This window comes from Leucoraja erinacea, chromosome 2, assembly GCF_028641065.1.
Source record: "Leucoraja erinacea ecotype New England chromosome 2, Leri_hhj_1, whole genome shotgun sequence".
Lineage (NCBI taxonomy): Eukaryota > Metazoa > Chordata > Chondrichthyes > Rajiformes > Rajidae > Leucoraja > Leucoraja erinaceus.
Genome location: NC_073378.1, coordinates 4,537,423 through 4,561,697, shown reverse-complemented (window position 1 = coordinate 4,561,697; position 24,275 = coordinate 4,537,423). Strand labels below are relative to the sequence as shown.

The 24,275-nt window shown below is 43.2% G+C and overlaps 1 protein-coding gene across 1 annotated transcript in view; it reads right to left on the bottom strand.

Annotated features, from left to right (window-relative positions):
• The window catches only part of LOC129706616 (collagen alpha-3(VI) chain-like), a 132,531-nt gene that overhangs the window by 43,579 nt on the left and 64,677 nt on the right, over positions 1-24,275 (bottom strand). Inside the window, exons 15-20 of the mRNA XM_055650971.1 lie at positions 22,308-22,373; positions 20,244-20,297; positions 11,720-11,755; positions 9,019-9,081; positions 3,661-3,723; positions 1,624-1,686 (exon numbers count right to left, since the gene is read on the bottom strand). Coding sequence (XP_055506946.1) covers positions 1,624-1,686; positions 3,661-3,723; positions 9,019-9,081; positions 11,720-11,755; positions 20,244-20,297; positions 22,308-22,373 — 345 coding nt within the window. The remainder of the gene's footprint in view (positions 1-1,623; positions 1,687-3,660; positions 3,724-9,018; positions 9,082-11,719; positions 11,756-20,243; positions 20,298-22,307; positions 22,374-24,275) is intronic.

Sequence of the window (24,275 nt, the reverse complement as noted above, 5' to 3'; positions counted from 1 at the left end):
TCTAATGGTGTAACTTTGCACTAATATGTTTTTTTTCTCTTTCAATATCTTTGTCGTGTACAATATGTGTGACGTATGCACAATTTATGTTTTTGCCTATTGTCTGGATATATGTACCATGATGGTGCTGTTGCAAGAAATGTAGCTGTATCTCGCCAATTTATGTATACGGCAATAAACTCAGCTTGACTTAAACTCAACAATGTCCTTATATTAGACAATGATTTATCTGCATACATGTCTGCCTGGGTTTACCCCAATACAGAGAGTAAAATACATTAATAGAGGAGGAAATATCAGTAATTTTAGGTAAAGCTCTCCTGCCTTCTAGTTTAAGCCATTTTATTCTCTTATTTTACTTGACATAATCTCAGACATGCTAATAAAAATATTTTACAATTATTCTACCTGAGACACTGGTTGATTTTCTGCTCCTTATGTAATTTTAAATAAGTTCAGAAATGAAATCAAGTGAAATGCAGAGTTTCCATGAAACGTTACTTTATATATAACACAGAGAGCGCTCAACAAACATAAAATCATCCATTCCATAATGCAGCTCTATGGGTACTTTGGTTGGGCCGCCTCCTAATGTGAGGAAGGACATTCTTGCCATAGAGGGAGTACAGAGAAGGTTCACCAGACTGATTCCTGGGATATCAGGACTTTCATATGAAGAAAGACTGGATAGACTCGGCTTGTACACGCTAGAATTTAGAAGATTGAGGGGGGATCTTATAGAAACTTACAAAATTCTTAAGGGGTTGGACAGGCTAGATACAGGAAGATTATTCCCGATGTTGGGGAAGTCCAGAACTAGGGGTCATAGTTTAGGATAAGAGGGAAGTCTTTTAGGACCGAGATGAGAAAATCATTTTTTACACAGAGAGTGGTGAATCTGTGGAATTCTCTGCCACAGAAGGTAGTTGAGGCCAGTTCATTGGCTATATTTAAGAGGGAGTTAGATGTGGCCCTTGTGGCTAAAGGGATCAGGGGGTATGGAGAGAAGGCAGGGTTGGGATACTGAGTTGGATGATCAGCCATGATCGTATCGAATGGCTGTGCAGGCTCGAATGGCCTACTCCTGCACCTATTTTCTATGTTTCTATGTTTATTCTTTGGAGTGCAGAAGGTTAAGGGGGGACTTTAAAATGATGAGAGGGATAGACAGAGTTGACGTGGATAAGCTTTTTCCATTGAGAGTAGGGAAGATTCAAACAAGAGGACATGATTTGAGAATTAAGGGACAAAAGTTTAGGGGTAACATGAGGGGGAACTTCTTTACTCAGAGAGTGGTAGCCGTGTGGAATGAGCTTCCAGTGGAAGTGGTGGAGGCAGGTTCGATTTTATCATTTAAAAATAAATTGGATTGGTATATGGACGGGAAAGGAATGGAGGGTTATGGTCTGAGTGCAGGTAGATGGGACTAGGTGAGAGTAAGTGTTCGGCACGGACTAGAAGGGCCGAGATGACCTGTTTCTATGCTGTAATTGTTATATGGCTATATCATGCTCATCACAAACATTGTGGGCCCGTTCCTCTGCTGTACTAATACATTACATATGTTCTATGTACAATACGTTTATGCTGATGTAATGATAAACAACAGAAAATGCTACTTACGGCTTGTCCTTTCTGTCCTTGGAACCCCTCCATTCCTTGCTCACCTGGGATTCCAGACAGGCCCTGTAGCATGATTGATATTAGTTTAGTTTTAGATTAGAGATACAGTATGGCTTCAGCCCACCAACTTCACATCGACCACTGATCACCCACCTGTTCTCACTAGTTCAATATGATCCAACTTTCTCACCCACTCAATTTTACAGAGGCCAATTAACTTACAAAGCTGCACGTCTTTGGAATGTGGGAGGAAACTGGAGCAGTCAAAGGAACCCCACATGGTCATAGGGAAAACATATAAATTCCGGTGGGCGGCGCGACTCACGTCGCAGCGGCCTCTGCAGTCTGTCTGTTTTTTTGTTATTTTTTGTCCCGTTTTAATGTAGTTTTTTATTTTTTTGATGGGGTGTGTGTGTGTGTGTGTGTGTGTGTGTGTGTGTGTGTGTGTGTGTGGTGTGTGTGTGTGTGTGTGTGTGTGTGTGTGTGTGTGTGTGTGTGTGTGTGTGTGTGGTGTGTGTGTGTGTGTGTGTGGGGGGGGGGGGGGGGGGGGGGGGGGGTGGGGGGGAAACGTTTTAAAATCTTTCCCCTGCACGGAGATAAACCGGAAAATTTCCCTGTCGGGTCTCCGTTGTCGTTGGGGCTGCAACGTGGAGCGGCCTCCAGCAGGAACGTCCTGGGGCTCCAGTCACGGAGCTGCAGAGCTACTCACCATCACGGAGCTGGCCGAGTCCAGAGCAGGAGGAGCGGTGGTGGCGCGCTGCTGCTGCTGCTGCTGCTGCGACCCCGGGGATTCGGAGGCTCCAACCGCAGGTCTGGTGGACAGTGACACTGGGAGCCCGCGGGTCCCTGCTGGGAGACCACTTTTCGGGGCTTCCGCAACGGCGACTTCTCCCGCCCGAGTAGCGGGGTCGAGGATGACCTGGAGTGGGGCCTTACATCATCGCCCGGCGTGGCTTCAACGGCTGCGGGACTTTGCCAATGCCCGCCCGGGGCTCCAACAACAAGACCAGGCACGCGGCCTTGCAGCACCCGGCGCGGCGTTAATGGCCGCGGGACAATTGTTGTCGCCCACCGGGGGCTCTGACTTGGGCTCTGACTTTGACTCTGACATCGGGGGGAGAGGGAAGTGCAGGGGAGAGAAGTTTTTTTGCCTTCCATCACAGCGAGGAGGAGATGCGCTGTGATGGATGTCTGTGTAAACTGTGTTGTGTCTTGGGTCTTTTTTTTTCTTGTATGTATGACTGCAGAAACAACATTTCATTTGAGCCTCTATGAGGTTCAAGTGACAAATAAATTGTATTGTATTGTATTGTAAATTGTACACAGGCTGCACCCCAGGTCAGGGTTGAACCCGGGCTTCTGGTTCTGTGAGGCAGCAGCTCGACTCATTATTCATACATTTTAATTCATTAAAGAATAAGAACAAACCTCCTGCCTCAACTTTTCTTACAGTTTGGGAAATTAGCAAGTTGAATAATATCCTTTTTAAGGATAAAGGGGAAATCCTTTAAAACCGAGATGAGAAAAACATTTTTCACACAGAGAGTGGTGAATCTCTGGAACTCTCTGCCACAGAAGGTAGTTGAGGCCAGTTCATTGGCTATATTTAAGAGGGAGTTAGATGTGGCCCTTGTGGCTAAGGGGATCAGGGGGTATGGAGAGAAGGCAGGTACGGGATACTGAGTTGGATGATCAGCCATGATCATATTGAATGGCGGTGCAGGCTTGAAGGGCCGAATGGCCTACTCCTGCACCTAATTTCTATGATTCTATGTTTCTATTACTTAGTGGATTACAAAGGCTAATTTACTCAGGGAGCTATGGAAGTCCAGCTACTGAAACAGAATAAAAGATATTTACAAAATGCAACTTAATAGGGATGGAACAGTGGGATAGTTAGCAGAGCTGCCACTTTCCAACCCCAGAGATTCAGGTTCACTCCTTTCCTCAGGTGCTGCCAGTGTGTAGTTTGTACATTCTCACTGTGACTGTTTATGTGACCACATAGGTACACCAACATTTAGCTTTACTACAAACCTGCTGGCCTCGAGCTCCTTGGGTTCCATTCTGCCCATGTGGCCCAGCGGAACCTGCTAGCCCCTGTAAAGAAAAAGGGCACTTATCAGGAACTGATATTTTTGAGCACAGGTCAAGATCACATTGTAACAAATAATAACTGACTCCATTATTGTTAATCTAAAGATGTTGAAATAAAATCTTCACCGTTCCGTTTATAGACAGTAGATAGTCAGAACTTCTCCCCAGATCAGATACTCTCGAGGGCCAGTTTAGAAGCCCATGTTTAGGCCACACCTGCTCTGTGAAAGTCTGTTTCTGAAGATTGGCTGGACTGCTCGCTGGACATGCCTGTGCAAATGAACTACACGTGAGAACAATCCATATGCTGGGACGTCATTTTGGGACGTCTAACAAGGGCGGGGCCTACACAGTAAATGGTTGGCCTCTGGGAAGTGTTGTGGAGCAGAGGGATCTAGAAGTGCAGATACATGGTTCCTCAAAGGTTGGGTCACAGGTAGATAAGGTGGTCAAAAAGGCTTTTGGCACATTGACCTTCATCAGTCAGAGTATTAAGTATCAAGTTGGGAGGTCATGTTGCAGTTGTATAAGACGTTGGTGAGGCCATATTTAGAATACTGTGTTCAGTTTTGGGCACCATGTTATAGGAAAGATATTGTCAAGCTTGAAAGGGTTAAAAAAAGATTTACAAGGATGTTGTCAGGACTAGAGGGTGTGAGCTATAGGGAGAGGTTGCGTAGGCTGGGTCTCTATTCCTTGGATGAGGGGTGATCTTATAGAGGTATACAAAATCATGAGAGGAATAGATCGGGTAGATGCACAGTCTCTTGCACAGAGTAAATCGAGGACATAGGTTCAAGGTGAAGGGGAAAATGTTTAATAGGAATCCGAGGGGTACCTTTTTCATACAAAGGGTGGTGGGTGTATGGAACAAGCTGCCAGAGGAGGTAGTTGAGTCTGGGACTGTTTAAGAAAGCCCATTGTCTAAGAAACAGTTAGACAGGTACATTTAGGACAGGTTTGGAGAGATATGGACCAAGCGCAGGCAGGTTGGACTAGTGTAGCTGGGACATGTTGGCCGGTGTGGGCAAGTTGGGCCGAAGGGCCTGTTCCCACACTGTATCACTCTATGACTCCATTTGCAAGCAGTTCTAGATGTTTCTGAGCATAAGTGCAGCATAGACTCAGAGGCTCCAGACCAAATGTAGCCTTCCACATAACTCATACATTAATCATTGTGCATTACATAAAGGAATTTAGCCCAAAATGTTCTGGCTACATGTATAATTGTTCCTTGTTTAAGTTCCTTCATACACGCACAAAAAAACATTTCTAATCCGTTAATTATGTCATTGTTTAACGGTCAATTTAAATTAAAATCAAGCTTCTCTGAATATACAGTAAATTCAGGAAAGACATTTGTGGATAAATGTGAGGTTACCCATTTTAGTGGCAAAAGCGGGAAAGCAGACTATTATCTAAATGGTGGCCGATTGGGAAAGGGGGAGATGCAGCGAGACCTGGGTGTCATGGTACACCAGTCATTGAAGGTAGGCATGCAGGTGCATCAGGCAGTAAAGAAAGCAAATGGTATGTTAGCTTTCATTGCAAAAGGATTTGAGTATAGGAGCAGGGGGGTTCTACTGCAGTTGTACAGGGTCTTGGTGAGACCACACCTGGAGTATTGCGTACAGGTTTGGTCTCCAAATCTGAGGAAGGACATTATTGCCATAGAGGGAGTGCAGAGAAGGTTCACCAGACTGATACCTGGGATGTCAGGACTGTTTTATGAAGAAAGACTGGATAGACTTGGTTTATACTCTCTAGAATTTAGGAGATTGAGAGGGGATCTTATAGAAACTTACAAAATTCTCAAGGGGTTGGACAGGCTAGATGCAGGAAGATTGTTCCCGATGTTAGTCCAGGACAAGGGGTCACAGCTTAAGGATAAGGGGGAAATCCTTTAAAACCGAGATGAGAAGAACTTTTTTCACACAGAGAGTGGTGAATCTCTGGAACTCTCTGCCACAGAGGGTAGTCGAGGCCAGTTCATTGGCTATATTTAAGAGGAAGTTAGATGTTGCCCTTGTGGCTAACGGGATCAGAGGGTATGGAGAGAAGGCAGGTACGGGATACTGAGTTGGATGATCAGCCATGATCATATTGAATGGCGGTGCAGGCTCGAAGGGCCGAATGGCCTACTCCTGCACCTAATTTCTATGTCTATGTTTCTAACAGATGAATAAAATCTCAATGCAGATCAGCAAAAATATTTCAAAAGAAAATTTAAAGTAAAGACTCTGTAAGAATGCTCAAGTGGCACAATCAAAAGCATTATGCAGCTGACCTTTTAATGAGGGAGAGTTCATCAGGTGGTGTATGCTATCTCTGTAAGCTCTTGGTTCTTGGTTCCTTGTTTCTTGGTCCTCCAATATATTCCAAATGGAATTTAAACTGGAGGTGGTTGAGGGAGGACTTAAGCCAGAAAGGGTTATTGGGAAGAAAGAGCTACCTTAATTTTAGTTGCATCTTGTTGGGTAACTATAGTAGGGTGGAGATTATTCCATGATTTAATTGTGCGGGGGAAGAACGAATTGCTGCAGACATCCGTCTTGGAAGCTAGAATCACAAATTGGATCAAATGCCCTCGTCTGCTCCTAATTGGTTTGGGTTTGGTTTAGGTTTTGTAATCTATGTAGAGCTGGCCATTTAACATTTTGTAAAAACAGGTCAAACGGTGAGCTTCACGTCCGTCTTGGAGAGGGTTCCACCCCAGTGAATTTGGTAGTTTGGTAACACTCGCTTCTCTCTCTCATAGGTGTTAGTAACAACCTATCAAAGCTAGCAAAGTTCCAGCGGAATAGAGGATTTATGTTATGATCTGTTGACAAGGAGAGTCACCCAAGATGGCGCCCAACCCAAGTGATTATTTGTTTGCTGGCCACAGAAGCAGATCTAAAGTCACATATTACAATCGCTCCATCTTTTAAATCTCTGCCCCTACAGCAACATTTCTATTCAAGAGATAAGAGACAAGACAAGACAAGAGACAAGAGACAAGAGATTTATTGTCACGTGCACCAATTGTTACAGTGAAATTTGTGGTCACCTTACAGCCATACGAATAAAAAAGAGCACAGAACACGATAGTCTATAACACACAGCAAAATCAAAGTTTCCCACTGTGAGGGAAAGCATTAAAATTCAGTCACATCCTCCTCTGTTGTTCACCCGTGGTCGGGGGGGCTCCCGAACGCCTCGCTCTCACCGCTACGGGCAGCCCGATGTTCAGGCCCGCTCGCTGGATGATGGAACTCCGATGTCGGAACGGGAGAACAACCTCAGCGGTTTGGACTTCCGAATCGGCCATTTCCTACCGGAGGCAGCGGCTCCCGAAGTCCACAGGACGAGCTGGGCGGAGATTCACGCTGGCGGCCCTCGGCAAAGGGATCGCAGGACTCCGCGATGTTGAAGTCAGCGCCACCCGTGTTGGAAGCTCTGCAAACCACAGCTCCACGATGTTGAAGCAGCAGGTCCAACACTCCGGAGCTTCAAACGGCGACCCAGGTAAGACATCACCCGCTCCGCGGTGAATCCAGTGCTGCACCGCTGCTGAAGCTTTGGCCCGGTCTCCCGGCAGGAAAGGCCTTGCCAATCCAGTTGATAGGCCATGAGGGAGGGAGTCCACATCTCTGAGGATATAACATGGGCATCACACCTCAGCACTCGTGAGTAAGGCAAGGCAGCGCCTTTACCACCTCAGGCAATTGAGGAAATTCAGAGTGTCTCCGAGGATCCTCCAGTGCTTCTACTCAGTGGCGGTGGAAAGCATCTTGTCTGGGAACATTACCATCTGGTTTGGGAATTGCTCTGCCAAGGACAAGAAGGCTCTGCAGAGAGTAGTGCGTTCGGCCGAACGCACTATGGGAACTTCACTCACCCCCCCTGCAGAAACTATACAACAGGAGGTGCAACTCCAGAGCAAATAAAATCATGGGAGACCCCTTCGACCCCTGCAACAGACTGTTCCAGCTGCTACGGTCAGGCAAACGCCTCCGTTGCCATGCGGTGAGAACGGAGAGGTTGAGAAGGAGTTTCTTCCCAGAGGCAATTCGGACTGTAAACGCCTATCTCACCAGGGACTAACTCTACAGAACGTTTTTCCTTCCATTATTTATTATGTAAAAGAATATGTGTGTTATGATTGTGTTTATAGTTTGTTTGGTTGTTTTGTTGTTTGTCTTTTGCACAAAAGTCCGCGAGCATTGCCACTTTCATTTCACTGCACATCTCGTATGTGTATGACAAATAAACTTGACTTGACTTGACTTGACTTGAAGATGCGACTCGGAGAATAGTCACATCCTCGCCAGGAAGTGTCTGGGAAACGGTTTCCCCCTTACCCTACCCCCCTCCCCCACATAGAAACATTAAATTAATCCTCCAAAACGTACTTTTAAACAAACTTGAAATTTAAAAAAAGGTAGTAAATCAAACAATCATGTGGCACTCCTAGTTGGCCAGTGAATTCCCTTATCATGTATCTGCACACTGTGAGTGGCTCGATTGTAATCATGTATTGTATTTCTGCTACCTGCTTTGCACACAACAAAGGCCTGTTACTGTACCCTGATATACGTGACAATAAACTAAACCGGACTGAATGAGATTATGCCATAGACTCCTAGGTTTGTTTCTCTTATTTTGAATGAGAATAATGAGCTTGGCATTGATAGTGGGGAGTGGTGATAAATGGATGTTAATGCATCCCGACCAAACCGCTGCAAAGTGTTGAGCTTTTGACTGGTTTCCATGTGTTTGCCCTGCTGCCCAGATTCTCTACCAGCACCCTTTGTGGAATTGGAAAAGGATTAAGCTGGACTACAACAATCTGGATGTTCGAATTGGTTACCGGAGTGAAGAAACAGAATGTTGCCAAACATGCAAGCAAACTCTTGAAGGGGGAACGGCTGTAAGGCAGGATAAATATACAGTAAACTCTTTTTTTTTTCTCTTCTATATTATTTTTTCTTCTTGTTTCATCTCTCCCTTTAGTTTTCTCTTTTGGGCTTTATAACTTTATGGGCTCTTTTCATGAACTATCAATATCACTACTTTATTTAATACTCTCTTTCTCTCTTCTCCTTGCTTTTGTTACTTTTTTTAACTACTAAATTTAAAACAAGTTGTACACGAAATGTATTATGCTAATCATGTTTTATATTATTGTACATTGCTTCTAATAAAAATATTTAAACAAAATAGGCAGTAAACAAAATAGTAAAATTACAGCAGTTGAACTGTTAACTTCCATATCAGTAAAGTTGTAATTAAATGCGCATTGTTATTCATGACTACCTGTTCGCCTTGGAATCCTCGAATTCCATGATGACCTCTTTTGCCAGGCTTTCCAATATTACCCTATATAGAAATAGACAAGCATTATTTGATGGGAAAGAACTGCAGATTCAAGATTCAAGATTCAAGAGAGTTGAATCTGGTTTAAATCGAAGGTAGACACAAAATGCTGGAGTTACTCAACGGGAAGAAGGGTCTCGACCCAAAACGTCACCCATTCCTTCTTTTATGACCACATTTAGAGAACTGTGGATTTGAACCCTAAGATTCCTCTATGCATCAACATTCCTTGGCACCTTACCTTTGGTGTGTTTGCCTTAGACCTATTTGACTTCCCAAATCATCTCCTTACTGTTATTGGGATTAAATTCCATCTGCCAACTCTCAGTCCAACTTTCCACCTGACGTATGTCCTGCTGTGGCCTGAGACTTATTCTGCGCTATCCAAGACACTACCAAACATTTTGTTATCTGTAAACTGACAAATCATACCTCATACATTCAATCCAAGTTGTAATTATATATATATATCACAAACTACAAGTCCCAGCACTGATACGCGAGGTGAACCACTCATCATAGATTTTCAATCAGTAAAGGGTTCTACAAATCCTGCCTGCTCTCACCAAGCTGAGTTTGGATACAGTGAGTCTATTCACTTTGTTTCCATGTGCCATAACCTTCTAGACTAGCCTGCCATGCGGGACCTTGCAAAATATCTTAATATAGTTCATATAGACAATATCTCTTGCCCTGCTTTCATGAATCTTCCTAAATCCTTCCTCGAAAAGTTTAATCAAATTTGTGATCTTTGCTCATAGAAACATAGAAACATACACAATAGGTGCAGGAGTAGGCCATTCAGCCCTTCGAGCCAGCACAGGCATTCAATATGATCGTGGCTGATCATCCAAAATCAGTACCCCGTTCCTGCCTTCTCCCCATATCCCTTGATTCTGTATAAATGTATTACTGGATTAACAGAGACATGGACAATTGATTTGCAAGCTTGAATCTGAATCCCACTATGGCATCAAGGGTATTTCAATTTGGTTTCATAAATCTGGAATACCAAACTAGTATCAATAATGATAACCTTGAAGGTACACAAAAATGCTGGAGAAACTCAGCGGGTGCAGCAGCATCTATGGAGCGAAGGAAATAGGCAACGTTTCGGGCCAAAACCCTTCTTCAGACCTTGAAACCTTGATATAGGTTTGTTGGAAAAACTACACATCTGCTTCCCAAATATCCTATGGATGGAGACCGATCCTCTTTCTGAATCCAGATTTAAATTGTTGACATTAACCCCCTTCTGAATTAGGCTCGTCAGATTAAGGAAGCAATTATATTTAGATATTGACTGCTGGCTTTGCCAACTTTAGTCTATCAAAAGAAAAATGAACATGCTTAGTTACAAACAGGTCCAATTTAAACAGAGCGGCAGCTAGCTCGTTGAGTAAGCATTGCCATAATTATATCAGGCACAGATGTAGCAGCTGAGTAATGAGACAAGATTGACAAAGTAGATATAAAAAGCATGTGTGTGTGGATTAGAATTTCATATTTCGATCATATTTTCTTTGCAGGAACACTCCCATTAGTTTTGTCGATTACATCAGGAGATAGGAACGTATTGGATTGGAAAAGCTGACTGTTACCCATCTGACTTAGAACTTAGAACAGCACAGCATATGAACTGTGCTGTACTTAGAAACATAGACATAGAAAATAGGTGCAGGAGGAGGCCATTCGGCCCTTCGAGCCAGCACAGCCATTCATTGCGATCATGGCTGATCATCCCCTATCATAACCCATGCCTGCCTTCTCCCCGCATCCCTTGACTCCACTAGCCCCCAGAGCTCTATCCAACTCTCTCTTAAACCCATCCAGTGACTTGGCCTCCACTGCCGTCTGTGGCAGGGAATTCCATAAATTCACCACTCTCTGGGTGAAAATGTTTTTTTCTCACCTCAGTCATAAATGACCTCCCCTTTATTCTAAGACTGTGGCCCCTGGTTCTGGACTCGCCCAACATTGGGAACATTTTTCCTGCATCTAGTACTGTTCTATGTTCTTGACCTCATGCTCAGCCCACAATGTTTGTGCCGAACATGATGTCAAGTTAAATTGATTTAACCTGCCTGTATATGATCCATATCCCTGTATTCCCTGCATTTCCTAAAAAGCTTCTTAAATGCCACTAATGTATCTGCCTCCACCACCACCCCTGGCAATGCGTTCCAGGCCACCTCAAGACAAACCTGCCCTGCTCATCTCCATTAAACTTTCCCCCTCCCACCTTATAGTTGGACATTTCCACGCTGGCTGTCTACCCCATATATGCCTTGCATAATTTTATATATTTGCAGAGAAAACCCGTCTTTCCAACCTTATCCTGTAGCTGAAACCCTCTAATCAAGTCAGCAATCTCCTTTGTACCCTGTCCAAAGCCTCTATATGTTTCCTATGATCGGGCAACCAGAACTACACTTGTTGCATAAAAATCCCACATAAATATTGTATGCTTATGGACTGATTAAATACTTACCGGTATATGATTGTACATGTTGTGTTGCTGCAAGTAAGAATGTAATTGTTCTATCTGGGATACATGACAATAAAGCACTCTTGATTCTTGACTTCTACAATACAATGCCGTGATAATAAATAGAATGAATAAAACATTTCTCAAACTCACATCTTTCCCAGGTGGACCTCTGTGACCAGGGAGACCCTAAAACAAACAAAGTATTACACGTTGAAATTAAATCACTTGATAAATCTAAACCATGGGTTGCTGGCAATAATATTTTTGGACAAATTTTCTGCTAACCCCAGTCTGTGAGGTTAGACAAGCACACCTCGTCAACCCTCACCCTGAACACCGGCGTTCCACAGGGCTGTGTGCTGAGCCCCCTCCTCTACTCCCTCTTCACCTATGACTGCACACCTGTACATGGTACTAACACCATCATTAAGTATGCAGATGATACAACGGTGATTGGCCTCATCAGCAACAACGATGAGCTGGCCTACAGGGAGGAGGTCCAGCACTTAGCAGCATGGTGCGCTGACAACAACCTGGCCCTTAACTCCAAGAAGACCAAGGAGATCATTGTAGACTTCAGGAAGTCCAGAGGCGGCACGCACACCCCCATCCACATTAACGGGACGGAGGTGGAACGTGTTTCTAGCTTCAGGTTCCTGGGAGTCAACATCTCCGATGACCTCTCTTGGACCCACAATACCTCAACTCTGATCAAGAAGGCTCACCAGCATCTCTTCTTCCTGAGGAGACTGAAGAAGGTCCATCTGTCTCCTCAGATCCTGGTTAACTTCTACCGCTGCACCATCGAGAGCATCCTTACCAACTGTATCACAGTATGGTATGGCAACTGCTCTGTCTCCGACCGGAAGGCATCGCAGAGGGTGGTGAAAATTGCCCAATGCATCACCGGTTCCTCGCTCCCCTCCATTGAGTCTGTCCAAAGCAAGCGTTGTCTGCGGAGGGCGCTCAGCATCGCCAAGGACTGCTCTCACCCCAACCATGGACTGTTTACCCTCCTACCATCCGGGAGGCGCTACAGGTCTCTCCGTTGCCGAACCAGCAGGTCCAGGAACAGCTTCTTCCCAGCGGCTGTCACTCTACTCAACAATGTACCTCGGTGACTGCCAATCACCACACCCCCTGGACACTTATTATTATTTATTCAAATCATTTGTTATGTCGCTCTTCCAGGGAGATGCTAAATGCATTTCGTTGTCTCTGTACTGTACACTGACAATGACAATTAAAATTGAATCTGAATCCGAATCTGAATGTAAGTCCATCACACTCAGTGATGGGGGTGGGAGATTGCAACCTTCACGTGGTCTGCCCTGTTTTGACGAATGCAATCAACCTATTGTGCACAATCAAATAAGATCAAATAGAACAAGTTGTCCAACAACTTTAGGCTGTGCACGCCATACACAAGAAGAAGACACTTAATGATAACGAGTTTTATATTAATGTTTAGTATTCCACTCAGATTCACCTTTTGAGGGCATGAAAAAGCAAATAAATCCTTGTATAGGAAATGGGTATTGGTAGAGCCTGGTGTTAGACCACAGAATATGGTTGAAAAGGAGTGGATAGTGACAGGTTAGAAGAACCTACGGTAGCATTTATAGTGCACAGCTGGTAGTGCTGCTGCCTCACAGCACCAGGGAGTTTTGGTGAATCTAGGCATCAGTGTCTGTGTCTGTCTGTGTGGAACTTACACATTCTCTTTGCAACTGCGTGGCTTTCCTCCAGGTGCTCCGGTTTCCTCCCACATTGCAAAAACGTGCGGGTTTATAGGTTAATTGGCCTCTGTTTTTTTTGCCCGTAGTGTGTAGGGATTCGATGAGAAAGCGGGATAACATTGAACTAGAGTGAACGGGTGATCGATGGTCAGCGTGGATTCGGTGGACCGAAGGGCCTGCTTTTTATTCTGCTTCTCCAAAAACAAAATCTCTAAAATTTGCAGATGTATAATTATAAAGTTATAAAGCATAAGCACATGGGAATTACTCCTTGCATTACTTGGAATCAAACAACATTGTGGTTCACCCTTTCACTGTTTGCAAATGTCGCATATATGTCAAGGTTTTAGCTGTGCAGTTTACAGAGCAGTTTTGCTAACCTTCCCTCTGCAATGCTTCTCTTAAATTGGTTTTTGCTTGGCCTTTGTTATAAGTGTACTGCAATTTTTCACAATTCTCAGCATGTGAGATGGGTGTACAAGCTTGTACGCGGCTCTTAAGGGGATAGATTGCAATCAAAGCAACAGTCTTCAAACTATTGAGGAGTTTTGCTACTGACTGACAGAAATTTGCAATAAGACAATTGAAGAATCCAATCCAAGAGAGAGAGGCCTGGAAAGGTTTGGAAGAACAATGCTAACTTGTTCTTTATGCAAGAGAACAAGATAGGGTTAAAGCTAAATGTTCCTGGCAGGAAGATACCTGTGGTTCTGAATATCTATATAGCAGTTATCAAGCAACTGAATGATGTTCTCACAAGTTGGCACAATCTCAATATGCTGAATTGTCTCCTTCAATGTCATAAGGAAGACATAAATAATCGGCCGGAAATAGCAGGGGACCGTGGGTCAAATGAGATGGAGGAACTGAGTGAAATCCAGGGTTACACAAAAAAGCTGGAGAAACTCAGCGGGTGCAGCAGCATCTATGGAGCGAAGGAAATAGGCAACGTTTCGGGCCGAAACCCTTCTTCAGACTGATCGGGGGCGGGGGTGGGTGGGGACAAGAAAGGGAAAAGGAGGAGGAGCCCGAATGCTGGGGGATGGGAGGAGACAGCAGGGGGGCTGAGGAAGGGGAGGAGACAGCAAGGACTAACAAAATTGGGAGAATTCGATGTTCATGCCCCCGGGGTGCAGACTCCCCAAACGGAATATGAGGTGCTGTTCCTCCAATTTCCGGTGCTGCTCGCTGTGCCCATGGAGGAGACCCAGGACAGAGAGGTCGGAGACGGAGTGGGAGGGGGAGTTGAAGTGCTGAGCCACCGGGAGGTCAGCTTGGTTATTGCGGACCGAGCGGAGGTGTTCGGCGAAACGATCGCCCAACCTCCGCTTGGTCTCACCGATATAGATCTGCTGACATCTAGAGCAGCGGACGCAATAGATGAGGTTGGAAGAGATGCAGGTAAACCTCTGTCGCACCTGGAACGATTGCTTGGGTCCTTGAACGGAGTCGAGGGGGGAGGTAAAGGGACAAGTGTTGCATCTCTTGCGTGAGTGAAATCCAGGTTGGCCCGGAAGTGGTGTTAGGTAAATTGAATGGATTAAAGGCCGATAAATCCCCAGGGCCAGATAGGCTGCATCCCAGAGTACATAAGGAAGTAGCCCCAGATATACTGGATGCATTAGTGATAATTTTTCAAACCTCTTTAGATTCTGGAGTAGTTCCTGAGGATTGGAGGGTAGCTAATGTAACCCCACTTTTTAAAAAGGGAGGGAGAGAAAAAACGGGGAATTACAGACCAGTTAGTCTAACATCAGTAGTGGGGAAACTTCTAGAGTCAGTTATTAAAGATGGGATAGCAGCACATTTGGAAAGTGGTGAAATCATTGGACAAAGTCAGCATGGATTTATGAAAGGTAAATCATGTCTGACGAATCTTATAGAATTTTTCGAGGATGTAACTAGTAGAGTGGATAAGGGAGAATCAGTGGATGTGTTATAACTGGACTTTCAGAAGATTTTCGACAAGGTCCCACATAAGAGATTAGTATACAAACTTAAAGCACACGGTATCGGGGGTTCAGTATTGATGTGGATAGAGAACTGGCTGGCAGACAGGAAGCAAAGAGTAGGAGTAAACGGGTCCTTTTCACAATGGCAGGCAGTGACAGGAGTAAACGTGTCCTTTTCAGAATGGCAGGGTGCCGCAAGGCTCAGTGCTGGGACCCCAGCTATTTACAATATATATTAATGATATATTAATGATTTGGACAAGGGAATTGAATGCAACATCTTAATATGCCAAATGGCCTCCTTCAATGTCATAAGGAAGTCTGATACACGAAAAGCTCATGTCAAGAACACTGCCTAGGCAAGTATGATGAAGTGCAAATTGGACACAATTTCATAGGAGGCCATGGGTTGCTGCAAGGAAACAACAACAGGAAACAAAACAAGAATGCCAGAACATCATGTACGATCCAGATCAGCAATCCAGGTCCACCCATTCATTTCAGGAACATGGGTCCCAAGTTACCACTTCTGGATCAGCTTGCAACAGCTTTGTCTGGCAGATAAAATGTTAATTGAGAGATTATCATCCTTAAGGATAGTTATTCCTGTTCACAACTCGATACACCATATAGCATCTGCTTTAAGGAGAAGAATGCTATTTTCTCCAGTTTCCCCTTAAAAAGTCCCTATTGCCATTTTTGTAAATCTTTTCTGCACTTTCTCAATATTTGAACATTCGCTCTGAGGTGCAGTGCTCAGCAATAATAGCATTATTCTAACTAGGATACAACCATTATTTAAAGATATTTCAATGGATATTTTTTTAGGGAATAGACAATAGGTGCAGGAGTAGGCCATTCTGCCCTTCCAGACATAGGTATGTAGATTCTTGATTAGTACAGGTGTCAGAGGCTATGGGCAGAAGGCAGGAGAATGGGGTTAGGAGGGAGAGATAGATGAGCCATGATTGAATGGCAGAGTATACTTGATAGGCTAAATGGCCTGATTCTGCTCCTATCACTTAGGATTATTTCAGTTTGCATTATGTCAGAGCCCTTTTACTTGTGACCCATCTTTCACACTAGCGGTATATTCTTCTCCATCGATTGTGCACCATGTTTCTAAATTCAGAATGTTCGTTGTGTTCCACCCTTCTGTCAACTGCCCTGCAGTATTGGGTAGATTTCTGGTGATGCCAACTCTTTGGGGGGTAGCGTTTTATCTAAAATCAATGTACAGTGCAAACAGGAAGTAAGTGCATTTGCAGTAGTACCTTTTAACTTCAAGCCAAAGCACCCACGCCACCATTTGCAGTAAGTAGTGCCTTTCAACTTCATGCCAATGCACCCACGCCACCATTTGCAGTAAGTAGTGGCTTTCAACTTCAAACCACACCCAAGCCACCATTAGCAGTAAGAGGTGCTTTTCAACTTCAAGTCAAAGCAGCCAAGCCACCATTTGCAGTATGTAGTGCTTTTCAACTTCATGCTACCATTAGCAGTAAATAGTGCCTTTCAACTTCCAGCCAATGCACCCAAGCCACCATTTGCAGTAAGTAGTACCTTTCAACTTCAAGCCACCATTTGCAGTAAGTAGTGCCTTTCAACTTCATGCCACAATTAGCAGTAAATAGTGCCTTTTAACTTCAAGCCATTGCATCCAAGCCACCATTTGCAGTAAGTAGTGCCTTTCAACTTCAAGCCACCATCTGCAGGAAGTAGTGCCTTTCAATTTCAAGCCAAAGCAACCAAGCCACCATTTGCAGTAAGTAGTGCCTTTCAACTTCAAGCCACCATCTGCAGGAAGTAGTGCCTTTCAATTTCAAGCCAAAGCAACCAAGCCACCATTTGCAGTAATAGTGCCTTTCAACTTCAAGCCAAAGCTCCCAAGTCACCCTTTGCAGTAAGTAGTGCTTTCAACTTCATGCCACCATTTGCAGTAAGTGGTGTCTTTCAACTTCAAGCCACACCCAAGCAACCATTTGCAGTGAGTAGTGCCTTTCAACTTCAAGCCAAAGCAACCAAGCCACCATTTGCAGTAAGTAGTGCCTTTCAACTTCAAACCAAAGCTCCCAAGCCACCATTTGCAGTAAGTAGTGCTTTCAACTTCAAGCCAAAGCACCCAAGCCACCATTTGCAGTAAGTAGTGCCTTTCAACTTCATGCCACCATTTGCAGTAAGTGGTGTCTTTCAACTTCAAGCCACACCCAAGCCACAACCAAGCCATCATTTGCAGTAAGTAGTGCCTTTCAACTTCAAAGCTCCCAAGCCACCATTTGCAGTAAGCGGTGTATTTCAACTTCAAGCCACACCCAAGCCACACCCAAGCCATCATTTGCAGTAAGTGGTGTCTTTCAACTTCAAGCCAAAGCAACCAAGCCACCATTTGCAGTAAGTAATGCTTTCAACTTCAAGCCAAAGTACCCAAGCCACCATTTGCAGTAATAGTGCCTTTCAACTTCATGCCACCATTTGCAGTAAGTAGTGCCTTTCAACTTCAAGCCAAAGCAACCAAGCCACCATTTGCAGTAAGTAGTGCTTTCAACTTCAAGCCATTGCACCCAAGCCACCATCTTCAGTAAGTAGTGCCTTTCAACTTCAAGCCACACCCAAGCTTTAGAACCAATAGTCGTTTTTTTTGCAAGCTTTAGAACCAATTGAGACACGTTTGACAAGCTTTAGAACCAATAGACATTTTTTGCAAGCTTTAGAATCAATAGACATTTTTTTGCAAGTTTTAGAACCAATAGACATTTTTTGCAAGCTTTAGAACCAATAGACTTTTTTTTTGCAAGCTTTAGAACCAATATACTTTTTTTGCCAGCTTTAGAACCAATAGACATTTTTTTGCCAGCTTTAGGCTTTAGAACCAATAGACATTTTTTTGCAAGCTTTAGAACCAATAGACATTTTTTTTGCCAGCTTTAGAACCAATAGACATTTTTTTGCAAGCTTTAGAACCAATAAACATTTTTGCAAGCTTTGGAACCAATAGACATATTTTGCAAGCTTTAGAACCAATAGACATATTTTTGCAAGCTTTAGAACCAATAGACATTTTTTTGCAAGCTTTAGAACCAAATAGATTTTTTTTGCCAGCTTTAGAATCAATAGACACTTTTTTTTGCAATCTTTAGAACCAATAGACACTTTTTTTGCAAGCTTTAGAACCAATAGACACTTTTTTTGCAAGCTTTAGAACCAATAGACTTTTTTTTGCAAGCTTTAGAACCAATACACTTTTTTTGCAAGCTTTAGAACCAATAGAGACATTTTTTGCAAGCTTTAGAACCAATAGAGACACTTTTTGCAAGCTTTAGAACCAATAGGCATTTTTTGCAAGCTTTAGAACCAATAGACATTTTTTTGCCAGCTTTAGAACCAATAGACACTTTTTTTTCAAACATTTTAGAACCAATAGACAGATTCTGCAAGCATTGCAGAACCACTAAGGTCACTTACATTTGAGTTGACATGTGTTCAATGTTATTCACAGCTCAGAGAAACATGACCATCTGCCTTCCTCCATCTTGAAGAGACTGTGTGGCACACCACTTCCTGGTTTTATAGTCCCTCCCCCCTGCCTCCAGCGGGGGCAGCAGAGAGAATGGGGAATTTTGTAAAAACATTAATATCTCTGTCATTTTTAATCAACGGGAAAAATCCTCGGCACACATGTGGCGGAGGGGGGCTCTGAGCAAGGTTGCCAAAAATGACGGCCGTAGGTGGCGGCGTTCTCTTAGAAATTGCAGCACAGATCGCCAAAACCGGTCAAGAACAGAATTTTAGTAATATAGATAGATAGATGTTATGGGGAGAAGGCAGGATAATGGGGTTAGGAGGGAGATAGATCAGCACGATTGATTGGCGGAGTAGATTATATGGGCCGAATGGCCTAATTCTACTACTATTCCTTATGACTTTATGACCATCAGTAGTAGGCCCCCCTCGGTCATGACTGACCATGGGTGATGCATCCTAGTTTGCAGATGATGTGTGGTCAGATGCAAGCCTGGGCGATGTCATATGGAGGACAGGCTGTTGCCCCATGCAGCACGTCCCCCCTCTCCACGTCGCTGATCGATCCAAAGGAACAGCAGGGCCGTTACAGTTTGGCACCAGCGCCTTCGCAGGAGCTGCCAGAGCGAGGTTGTAGACAACGACGAACTGCCTTAGGGGCTCCGACTCCGGATTTTCTTGAGGTTTACTCCAGGAGCCTTTTCCATGACTGGATATGGCCACAAGGCAGTGGAGGTTTTAAATCAGAGCTTTCCCTCTCCTAGATGGACTGCCTTCCCAGGCTGACGAACCCAATCTGCCCGAGACTCGTGGGGGCGGGAGCGTCTACCTTCCCGTGCAGGTCTATAGCACCTGCCCACTGCCCAAATGACCATCAGGAGACACGGTGATAAGAAAGACAAGAGAGTAGATATAACCTGGAACACCTCTAATAGTGTTGCAGGCAAAATTAGGGAATGGGATTGACATTTGAAGGAAAACTATCTACATGTTACGGTGAAAGACCAGAGGAAATGGGATGCCACAAGAATCTGGCATGAACCAATTGGGCCAAATGACCTTAGTCTGAGCTACAATTCTATGATACTTACATCCATAACTACTTCCTATTCATTTTCCACATCACAATAAGCCACCAAAGATTAGCTGGTTGACATTACCTCAATTTATGAGATAAATAATTGTGACTGCAGGCAGCATATCTTCAGTGGCACAACACATCTCTGCCACATGTATCATTTTTTATTGATGTGTAATGGGGGGAATTGATATTGCACAAACTGCAAATAGTTACATTTCCTTTTCACTGGCAACCCTGCGTTCTACTAAACCATCCCCTCCCCTGCATCCACGAGTAATGTTAAGTAGCTGAAAAACTTCAACCGCAATGATGGGGTTATGTTTGGAGCAAAGAATTGTATTCAATTGCAATCATTCTGATTAAAAACAAAGAAACTTTCTTACAGGACGTCCTGCCCTACCGCCTTTTCCTCGATTGCCATCCCCTCCTGGATCACCCTGTTAAAAAAAAGTTTACTGTTAGTTCAGTTTGCTACTGCAGATCCATTGTAAAATAAAAATTGCAAGCTAGTTGAAATCTTGATGAATAGATTTGTAACAATTACACAAAAATTACATCTGTGGAATTATAACCATATAACCATATAACAATTACAGCACGGAAACAGGCCATCTCGGCCCTACAAGTCCGTGCCAAACTAAAATATTTTCCCCTTAGTCCCACCTGCCTGCACTCATACCATAACCCTCCATTCCCTTCTCATCCATATGCCTATCCAATTTATTTTTAAATGATACCAATGAACCTGCCTCCACCACTTCCACTGGAAGCTCATTCCACACCGCTACCACTCTCTGAGTAAATATTATTTTGCCTTCCATCACAGTGAGGAATGTGTCGGAGTCACTGTGATGAATGTTCATGTTAAAATGTGTTTTTGAAGTGATCTGTTATTTTTAATTATCTGACTGACCTGGCCAATTAAATTTCTTGTATGTTGCAAAACATACTTGGCGAATAAAGTGTGATTCTGATTCTGACTGGTTAGGAGAACAGAATATTGTGGAGCACATGGACAGGTGATAGGATGGGACCCTTGCCTACATCCCATATCCATGTTCCCCATAGACGCTGACTTAGTCCAACACTTTGTGTCTTTTTATTAACATTTAAATGTCATGTTGCCAGCTACACCATGGTTAAGAGAGGTTTAGAGTAATATGGATCAAAGGCAGACAGATTGCTTTAGCTTTGAAGGGGCATTTTGGACAGCATGAACGAATTGGGCCGAAGGGCCTGTTTCAATGCTATATATGTCCATTACTTCAAGATTGATTTAAATGACCAGTGAAGGAAAAGTCATAAAAAACATTTTTTTTATTACTTAATATTTTTAATTTAAGTTAAAAAAAACCCTTCCAAAACCAGGAAGAATAACACATGCATTTTGGGTTGTTTGCATTCTCGACTAATGCTAATTATCATTTAAAGAGTACTTGTGCTAATAATTAACATGGATATTTTCATGTAGATCTATCATACAACCATATAACCATATAACAATTACAGCACGGAAACAGGCCATCTCGGCCCTACAAGTCCGTGCCGAACAACTTTTTTTCCCCTTAGTCCCACCTGCCTGCACTCATACCATAACCCTCCATTCCCTTCTCATCCATATGCCTATCCAATTTATTTTTAAATGATACCAACGAACCTGCCTCCACCACTTCCACTGGAAGCTCATTCCACACCGCTACCACTCTCTCAGTAAAGAAGTTCCCCCTCATATTACCCCTAAACTTCTGTCCCTTAATTCTGAAGTCATGTTCTCTCGTTTGAATCTTCCCTATTCTCAAAGGGAAAAGCTTATCCACGTCAACTCTGTTTATCCCTCTCATCATTTTAAAGACCTCTATCAAGTCCCCCCTTAACCTTCTGCGCTCCAGAGAATAAAGACCTAACTTATTCAACCTATCTCTGTAACTTCTGTAACCTACAGCATCATTAACATGCAGATTCAGCATCAATTTGAAAATCGCTATCAGATGATGGAGCTAATGATGGAGTAACAGTAACTGGCCATCTCTGGGGAGTCCCCATCAGAGAAAGAACCATAATTGGCTTGTACGTGCATGTAGTAAACCATATGGTCCCACCCTATAAGAAATACTCATAGTTTTTAACCCATTCTTCCCTCATCTTTTCTGCTTGTGAAAATTAATTTGATTTTCCCTCTTTCCCAGTTCTGACAAAGGGTCCTGTGCCTGAAACATGACGTACATTTATTTCCACAGTTTCTCTCATTTTCCTCTGACAGCTTCCAGCATTCCCTATTTTTATTTTCACCTTCAGATGTCCTGTATTTGCATTTTCCAGATGTTCGCACCTTGCAGCTGGTTCATTTACAGATTAACAATGGCAATCGGATATACGACCTTTTTTTTTTACAGCATGCGATAATTAGTAAACAAATATAGACACAACTAAACATGAACACAACTTACCGCAAATCCCATGTCACCTTTATGACCTTTTAAACCTCGAATGTTACTGTTATTGCCGAATTCACCCTAAGAAAATGAAATAAAACCCATTAATTCACCAAAGCAAGGAACATGGTTTTCAATAGCATTCAACTCTGAAACATGCATTTTCTATGAAACAATAGGAATTCACGGATTAATTCTGCACACAACACAATAATAGTGAGAGTTCTGCAACATCCTCTCTCGCTTCTCTCCCTCTGCAATTCCTCCTGCTCTCCAATTCTAGGATTACGTTTTAATAGATATAGATATGCCATTTATTGTCACTATACATGTACAATGAGATTAAAAGCAGCTCGTACTCAGTGCATACATATAATTTAGTACAAAAAAACAAGAAACAGAAAACAAAAACAAAAGGGAGAGAGGGGGGGGATAGGTGCACAATTCTGCGGCGCTATATACACATCTATAAAGGCAAAATGGTGAAGGATGAATAGGTAGTATTCTTAGGCAGATGTTTAAAGATTATATTAAATATTAAAAATGTTTTTAAAAAATGTTAAAAATTACAGTTACAATACACAATACAGTTCCAAATTTCAGTACGTAGATATAATAGATGGAAGTCCGGGTGTTGGGCTGTGAAGTCAGTGCATGTGCGAATTAAGAGTAGTTATGATTTTCGGAAAACAACTATCCCTGAGTCTATTTGTCCTGGATTTGATGCACCTATAGCGCCTTCCAGAGGGCAGCAGGTCGAACGGTCCAAACGCAGGATGGGAGCTGTCTTTGATGATATTCTTTGCCCTGCTAAGGCAGCGGGAGGTGTAAATATCCATCAGGGAGGGGAGAGGGCAGCCAATGATCTTCTGTGCTGTCCTAGTTACCCTCTGAAGCCAAACTTGTTGAAAAATGTTGGCGACCCACAATGACCTATGAAGGAGGCCGGCAGTCGCTGAAAAAGTTGCGTAAGTGGGAGAGGCCCATTAGAATTTAATTGTGCTCTCTGCGACATTTGGCAACAAAACACTCTTGACTCTTGTAGGATCTTCACAGCGAATGGTTGTGCACCTGGTGTGCGTTATGGAGCAGAGGGATCTAGAAGTACAAATACACCATTCAGTCAGGGAGTTGAGACTATAAATTGGGACGTTATGTTACAATTGTACAAGATGTTGGTGAGGCTCCACTTGAAGTATTGAGTTCATGTTTGGTCACCCTGCTATAAGAGAGATGGCATTAAAATGAAAAGGCCAGAGAGGACTTGCAAAGATATTGCTGGGACTTGAGAGCCTGGGCTACAGGGAGACTTTGGACAGGCTAGGAACAGAATAGAATAGAATAGTTTCTTTATTGTCATTGTAACATGAACCATGTACAACGAAATTTAAAAATGTCAGCCAGTCAGTGCACCATTCAAACATTTCTAAAAGCTAACGATACATACAAGATAAAATATTAAAAGATAAACAACTAAAATAAATATCATGAAAATAGCACGCATAAACACCCAACCCTCCATCCTTCTGTTGATTTCACAGTGTACCACAGTCCCTTAGTCTGTATCGCCCCTGCGTTCCATGGCGGCTACATTTAGTGCTTTTATAGCAGTGGGGTAAAAACTGTTTTTTAGTCTGTTCGTCCTTGTCCTTGTAGACCTGTAGGCTGAAGGCTGAGTGTTGTTCTATTAAAGGTGTATAAAATAATGGGGAATAGATAGGGTGAATGTACAGGGTCTTTTTCCCAGGATAGGTGAGTCAAGAACTTGAGGGCATAGGTTTAAGATGGGGGAATAAGATTTAGTAAAATCCCGAGGGATGACTTTTTCCACACATGGGTATATGGAACAACCTTCCAGAGGAAGTAGTTGAGGAAGGTATAATAACAACATTTAGAAGCATACAAAATAGGTGCAGTAGTGGCCTTTCAGCCCTTCAAGCCATTCAATGATCATGGCTGATCTATCAAATTCAGTACTGCACT